This window comes from Nicotiana tomentosiformis, chromosome 8 (assembly GCF_000390325.3).
Source record: "Nicotiana tomentosiformis chromosome 8, ASM39032v3, whole genome shotgun sequence".
In the NCBI taxonomy this organism is placed as follows: domain Eukaryota; kingdom Viridiplantae; phylum Streptophyta; class Magnoliopsida; order Solanales; family Solanaceae; genus Nicotiana; species Nicotiana tomentosiformis.
In genome coordinates this window covers 10525271-10533448 of record NC_090819.1, presented here as the reverse complement: position 1 = coordinate 10533448, position 8178 = coordinate 10525271, and the positions used below count along the sequence as shown (strand labels likewise).

At 34.1% G+C, this 8178-nt stretch overlaps 1 protein-coding gene across 1 annotated transcript; it reads right to left on the bottom strand.

Moving 5' to 3' along the window:
• Positions 1–1292: 1292 nt before the first annotated feature.
• LOC104090426 (prohibitin-1, mitochondrial) lies at positions 1293–4815 on the bottom strand. The gene is made up of 6 exons (XM_033654604.2): positions 4686–4815; positions 3670–3856; positions 3151–3267; positions 2649–2819; positions 2170–2382; positions 1293–1718 (listed from the first exon to the last, which is right to left on the bottom strand). Exons 2-6 carry the CDS (start codon positions 3844–3846, stop codon positions 1527–1529), a joined length of 870 nt encoding a protein of 289 aa, XP_033510495.1. The 5' UTR covers positions 3847–3856; positions 4686–4815; the 3' UTR covers positions 1293–1526.
• Between the last annotated feature and the right edge of the window lie 3363 nt (positions 4816–8178).

Below are 8178 nucleotides of genomic sequence, written 5' to 3'. Positions count from 1 at the left end.
TGAGCATGTTATCGCAGCCTAAATCATATGCTCTTGCTGTGCTGCAACAGCCAAAAGGGGAGCATGTGTGACAGGAAGCAGCAGAGAGAGTGAGACCTCAAGCCCTTTTTAGCATTCTTTGTGCATAAATATCAAATACTTGGGCAAGAAAAGGAAGCCAAGCTCAATCCCCATTTGAGAAACGGAAAAGGGTTAAAAATGCCCCTAAACTATTGGAAAATGTTTTAAAATATTTTTAGCCCAATAGGTGGATGAAGGGTATTTTTAAACCTTTTCCAATAGTTTAGGGACATTTTTAACCCATTTCCGTTTGAGAAATTACTAGTGTTAATAATATTTACTTCCGTCCCATTTTATGATACTTTTTGCTTCTCAAGATTCTGACTATGTCGAACTATCTTGGTTAGTAACCTTCATAGTTTGAAAGTTCATCCACCGCTTCTTGGTTACAAGGTCATCAATAAATTTGGCTTAATCGGACATTTGCTCCAAAGCTTTCACCAACGGTAATTAATAGATAAACCCTTCAATATTTCATTGAAACTTTGATTGGGTTTCACCATTTTTGCATAGCTAACCTTTGAGGATAAGAAGGGGGAGGCTTTGGCAAATATGCCTTAGCCTTTTGCACTACCTATCCCAAACCAATAGATACAATTCCCGAAGTGTGTCCTCCCTTACCGCCTCCTCCAAAAGGAAAAAGAAAACTAAAAGAAATATTAAACTCGTGCTACAATCTCAGTTTTTGGCAAGTAAAAGAAAATACCAAGTTACATATTGTCATGCAATCTGCGAGAAATTCGCAGAATATATTCATTATTAGCTTATTGCAAGAATCTTAGTACGCATTGAGACATAAAAATTATAATTTTGAAAAAAAATAGTATTTGGAGTTAAGTTGAAAAATGATATTTGTAATTATGTTTGTACATGATTACATGCATTTGGAATAGTACATGCATTTCACTTGAAAAAAATGTTATAGTTTTGAGTGAGGAAACAAAAAATTCTGAAAATTTTGACAAAAACTCATTTCCAAAAACTTACAAAATTTCATGGACAAACATGTTTATGAAAAAAAAAATCTATGAGCAAACAGGTCCTTAGTTTTGACAAAAGTAACAGGAACATAGGGAGCCTCAGCCAGTTTACCATTTTGCCAAATAACCTTTGCCTTGTTCACTTCTTCCCATTCGAAAGTCTAGCAACCCTTGAACAGATAGATCATACAAGATTCTTTACATATTAAGCATACATTGATTAAAAAACTGATAAAGCTTGGTCATGTCAGATCAGACTATAACTGGAAGAACTTTATATCAATAACCAATTCGACAACCACCAAATTATATTAATTTCACAATAATTTCTCGTGCAAAATATTTCCCTATTCAAGAATTCAACTAACTGAGAATTACCATCTATCCCGTCACTATGTAAACACAGAGAGTCGTCCCACAAGTTAAATTGCTCTGAGGAAAATTAAATGTTGAAAGCTGGAAATGTAAACAGTTCCTCTATCCAAATCATTTTCTTGCAGTCTCCAAGTTAAAGTCCTGAAGGTTAAGCAACAGATCATCGGCACTCAAGTACACCTTGTTCGCTGCATGTGAAATAGTCTGGGCAATCTCTCTTGCTGCTTCGATTTTCCTGAGTGTGATAAATGCCGGATTGTTGGCAATCGCTTGACCAATCAGTTGGGCACTCTTAGCCTCACCCTGCAGAACAACAAATAGGAATTCAATACTACTGCACATAATGCGAGGGTGTTTGACTGTGACACGGATAAAAACTTCTGAAACTTGTGGTCTAAAACAAACCAAAGAAATTTGTGTGGCTATAAATATCTCTTTAAGGGTAAAATAGGAAGTTTAAAGTTGAATGGACTGACTAAAAAGGAAAGAATATCACGTTAATTGGGATTGAGGGAGTAATGAATAAAACAGAATGGAGAATTTAGCCTAAAACGATTTTCTATAGTATAGTTTTCTTTTCTTGTTTATTGATAGCTATAATATATATGTGATATGCTGTTACTGTATGAATAATACTATTCAAGCAGCAAATGCCAAACTCGAACAGCCTGGAGTCCAGCAGATAAATGATAGGCAGTGGAGTGACTAAAGTTTAAATTAAACTAGAGATGTGAAGCGGGGAACTTATATTGACCTGAGCTCTGATAACAGCACTTCGCTTATCTTGCTCAGCTTTTTCCACAACAAACTTTGCTCTCTCAGCTTCTTGAGCAGCCACTTGTTTTGCTTCAATTGCAGCTGTAAATTCCTTTCCAAAGGTCAGGGTTGTTATGGACACATCATCTAGAGCAATGTTGAAGTTGGCTGCCCTTTCTGTCAAGATCTTCCGTATTTCTCTGCTAACGTTCTGTAGAAAGTGCACAATATTGGCAACACTTGGATGGTATCTATTAACAAAAACATTTTAAAAATTTCATATCTGTTGCAAATAGAAGATTTGCAGTCTATTTTCCCTACTTCAGAGAGGGAAGTAGTGATTATGCAATAGGCTTTAACACAATGGCCTAATCACACTTAAACAAATAGTGCATATGAGAGATATTGCCAGTTATAGAGTAAATTATTTCCACCTAGAGCGACATCAGCCAAGTAGTTTTAGCATTTTGCACATACCTCTCTCTGGGTGATGAGCTGACTAGCATTGTACTGGGCAACCACAGCTTTCAACGTTTCATGAATAATTGAAGGCAGGACCCTTTCATTGTAGTTTTCACCAAGAGTTCGGTAAACAGTGGGTAGTTCGTCTGGAACTGGACGAGTGAGAACTCTAAGCCCAATTTTCACCTGTGCAATAAATCAGGGAAAAGATCATTATATTAAATGCCATACTTCTAAAGGGCAACCTGGTGCACTAAACTCCCGCTATGCGCGGGGTCCCGGAAAGGGCCGGACCACAAGGGTCTATCGTACGCAGCCTTACCCTGCAAATCCCATACTTCTAAAAGTCTAAAAACTTTCTCTATCTAAGATTAAGCAAAACCTCAATTATTAGTCTATCACCAACCTTTGTTCTTCATTGTTACAAATGCCCCCCTTTTTTTACCCTATATCTAGTTTTGTTTTGTTTTCATCCTAAGAGATGAGGGTAAAACAAGTGTTCAGAAAAAAAAATTACCATCTGAAGGTCACGACTTCCCGATGTGCTTTCCACAAGGTGGGGTCGTGCACGAACATCATAAATGACTGGCCTTTCAAACCAAGGAATCATGAAGTGTGTCCCTTCTGGATAAACCTGTTCATAAATAAGTCAGCAAAGATTATCAAAAAGGAAAGGCAAAAACAAAAAGAGCAAAGCAAAACAAAATAAAAAACCCAATAAAAAGAATTTGCACACAGAAAACAGAGGAAAATCATCTCTTAGGGTCATACAACCCCACAACCATCTAACACAAGCATTTGAGTATATAGCAAAAAATCAAGAAGAGCTAACAATATCTTTTCATATATTAAAACAAATACTATACGAGCATTGCCTGCAAAAGGCTCCAAAATTCATCTCCCTTAATAAGTATCTTAGCTTGACATGGATAACATGGACATAATTTTGGAGTGACAGTTGCTAACCAAAATATAATCTTAGTAGTACTGAGAAAAAGTCATCTTGGTCCAAAAGAAAAACAAAAGACAAGATTACCTTATCTTTAACACCAAGAATACGGTTGAAAACAATGGCACGATGCCCGCCCTCAACATTGTATAGACTGTTGGCAACTCCATACACACCAAGACCAGCAACAACTCCCAATTTGATCAAAGCAGAGGCTGCACCACCACCTGGCATCTTGGGAACCTTAACATTGTTGAGATTCATCTTGCCAATCCTGAAATTTCCTCATGGGGATTCAACCGCTTATATATAACCAAAAAAGCTCATTTTTATCTTGTTTGCACAGTATAATTTCTTTCAGTTGAACCCCCTTCCCGAAGTCCCATATATTTGACACTCCATTGCCATTCACATTTTTCTTCACTTACTATTAAAACTTTGATGTAACAATTTACCCTTTTTTAAGTACACTATGATACAATGAAGCACTAAAAATTCTTGATAAAGTTGAATTAGCAAACAGGAGGTTCAACTCAATGTCAAATTTCTTACAAACTATGCAGAGGTAAATCATAAATGTTTAATGCACAGCACAAAATCTTACAAACACTTGAAACCTAAATCCTAAACATGTATCTGAGTTATTAATGCACCTGCATTCCCAAAATCCATCAATAACAACTACTACAGTCATACCTCTCTACTACAATCATGCTCTATAAGAGCACTTCACTATAACGGTCAAGTTTTCTTTGGAACCAATTTTTCACGCTATGTTTATAATGTATTTTCCCTATAACAACACTTCATTATCGCAGCCAAAAAATGTCAAAACAATAAAGAGGTTTGACTGTATTAAACCCTTTATATCCTTTCTGCACTATTCGAGCTCATCGTATTTCAACACACACAATATAATTTGTCATTTAAGATAAATCAAGCATAAAAAATAGTATAAAAGAAAATCTGGTGCAAAGGTCGTCCGTTAATTTAAAGAGCAACAAAAGGGTAAAAAATAAAACCCTAACGAAGAAATGTAAACAATAAAAACAGAAACAAATCATACATAAAGAAAATGGAATTACGAAAGGAAGATCTGTTACCTGATCGAACTGAAGGAGAGGAGAAATGAAAAAGGTTAACGGGAGCTTGAGGAAGGGGTTTAATGATTTAGGGCTTTAGGATCTTTGGTTAATATTTTAATACTATGGGTGTGTTTGGTAAGCAAAATTGTTTTTCCAAATTTTTTGTTGGCTTAAATGTTTTAATTTTTTTTTTTCTTGTTAACTTATTTTCCTTCAATTGGAAAAAAATATTTTATTTATTTTAATTTAAAAAAGTATTTTTAAAATATTTTTTAAAACTCTATTTTAACCTTACCTATCCAATTTCATCTCCACCAATCACTCCCACCCTACCCCCACCAACCTACCCTCACCCCACTCTGCTCCCCCACCCATCCACCCCCACCCAACCCAACTCCTCCTCGCCCCAACCCCCACCTTAAATAGAAATATTATTAATGATACTCTTTTTTCATGTTATACTTAGAGTACTTCTTTTCTAGTATTTTTCTTTTCATGATTTAAAAAAAATATTTTCTATCAAGGAATATTTTTCAAAACTCTATTTTAACCTTCCATATCCAATCCCATCTCCACCAATCACTCCCACCCTACTAAAAACCACCCTACCCTCACCCCCACCCCCCCACCACCCCAACCCCTCCGAGCCCCAACCTCACCCTAAATAGAAATATTATTAGTGTTACACTCTTTTCATGTTATACTTAGAGTACTTTTTTTCCAGTATTTTTCTTTTCATGATTTAAAAAAAGTATCTTTTATTCATTTTAACAAAAAAATATTTTCTTTTCAAAATGTAAAAAAGTATTTTCTTTCATTTCAACAAAATGATGTAGTAAAAAATATTTATTTTATTTCAACAAAAAAGTATTTTTTTTCCATGATGTAAAAAAAGTATTTTCTTTCATTTCAACAAAATGAGTATTTTTTTTTATGGTATAGAAAAAGTATTTTCTTTCATTTCAACAAAATAAGTACTTTATTTTCATGTTGTAGAAAGAGTACTTTTTTAAAACAAAAAAATAGTATTTTTTTTAAAGTTATAGAGCACAAATTTCAACGTTATTTTTGCTTAAAAAAGTAATGTAGTACATTAGTTCATTTGGTTTGTGTGAATTTTTAGAAGAATAATTAAATTTTTGAAGAAAATAGAGCCGTGAAAACGTTGGGTATTGAGGGGGGGAGGGGGAGAGCATATAAAAACATGGGGACTTGGGGGAAGGGGATGAGTGAGGAAAGTAACATAAAAAATTATTTTTCTAAAATATATTTTATACTCTCTAACCAAACACTAGAAAATATTTTCCGGAAAAAGTTTTTCACTCACCAACCAAATAAGGAAAAATAAGTTATAAAACCACTCATTTTCCACGAAAATATTTTATAGAAAAATATTTTTCATGGAAAATATATTTTCCATTCATACCAAGCACACCCTATATTTTTTGTTTTTGTGTTGACTAGTTTCCATAGTACTCTTTCTTAATTCAAATGTTATGGGCTTTTGACTTTGGGCTATTATCTTGTAATTGGCCTTTCAAAAGCCCACTATCTCTGGGACGGAGTTTTATAGCTTTACCCACAAAAATTAAACTAATTACCTTTGCCTACCTATTGATTTTTCTACCCACCAAACTAATTACCCTTCCTACCCATTGTAGCTTTTCTGGATAATTGTTTCTTTTTTTTCTTATGTTTTTTTTATTTCTCTGTTTTTTTTTCTTTTCTTTCTTTTCTCCTTTTATTTTTTCTTGTTTTTATTTCTTTTATTTCTTTTTTTTGTTCATATATTTTTTCCAGAATCATATACATACACACACACACACAATTTGGCCCGTTTCTTTTCATTTTTTTATTTTTATTTTTCTTTCCTTTGGTTTATTTTTTTAATTTCGCGTTCCTTTCCTAATTTCATTCAAATTTTTATTAATTTCCTTATATATATATATATATATATATATGTTATTCACCATAATATCTTTTTATACTCAATTTGGCCCGTTTCTTTTCATTTCTTTATTTTTATTTTTCTTTCCTTTTGTTTATTTTTTTAATTTCGCGTTCCTTTCCTAATTTCATTCAACTTTTTATTAATTTCCTTTTTTCCCCATATTACTATTTTGTACAATGAATATTATTTTCATGGAACTCCATCAAAAAATTCATTTAAGAAAATATTTGTAAGGATCTAATTGGAAAAATTAAAAATATTAAAAATGACTTATTTATTACAGTATACTGTTATATTATATTGTTTACTATAACAATATAATATTACTATAACCATCACTTTAGCTTTGCACAATAGCACCTAGATGATTCAATAAATAGCAGTCAAAGTGTACTATTATGGTATATTGTATACTATTACAGTTGTTGCAGTATATTGCATATTATTACTGTAACGACCAGACCAGTTGTTTCGAGAGTTGTAGTCATGTTCCCTCATTTACTGCTCATTTTATGCTTTACAGTTGTTATGTGACTTGCAGGGGTAGTTGGTTCAGGTCTGGAGGGATTTCAGAATGAAATGAGACATGCAGTCTCAAGGTTGGAAGCTTAAGTTGAAAAAGTTGACCTCATGTTGACTTATGTGTAAAGGACTCCGGAATGGAGTTTTGATCATTTCGTTAGCTCCGTTGGGTGATTTTGGACTTAGTAGCGTGTCCGGATTGTGATTTGGAGGTCTATAGTTGAATTAGGCTTGAAATTGCGAAAGTTAAAAATTTGAAAGCTTGACCGAGAGTGGACTTTGTGGTTAATGGGCTCGGCTTAGAGTTTCGGGAGTTGAAGTAGGTCCGTGGTGTCATTTGAGACTTGTGTGCAAAATTTGGGGTCAATCGGACGTGATTTGATAGGTTTAAGTGTCGTTTGTAGAAGTTGGAATTTTCTTAGTTTCAATAGGCTTGAATTGGGGCGCGATTTGTATTTTTGATATTGTTTGAGATAATTTGAGGGCTCGACTAAGTTCGTATCATATTTTAGGACTTGTATGTATGTTTGATTGAGGTCCTGTGGGCCTTGGGTTAATTTCGGATGGTTAACGGATAAAAAACGAGACTTAGTGTATTGCTAAAGGAAGTAGAGTGCTAGTGCAATTACACCTGCGGATTTTTGATTGCAGATGCGAGTAGGTCTATGCATTTGGATCGGATATCCGAAATCCGAACCGATCCACTATATTTCGGATTTCGGATAGTTGGATTGGATACAGATTATGTTTTATAAAATTTCGGATATTCGGATTTGATTCAGATTGGTATGATTTTAATCCGATCCTATCCGAAATTCGAAATTATACGGACCCATATAAATACTACACTAAAATTTTAGGGTTAGGCCTATTCATTTTTAAGCGAGCCCCTCACTTAGGTTATATCGAAATCTAATTCTCTCTCACATATTTTTCTCTCCAACTTCCGCCTCTCTTCAGTCTTCACTCTTCAGTGAAGAGTCTGAACCAGAACTCCAAATCTATATCCTCTCAAGTCTCAACCAGAAGAGTCCAAAA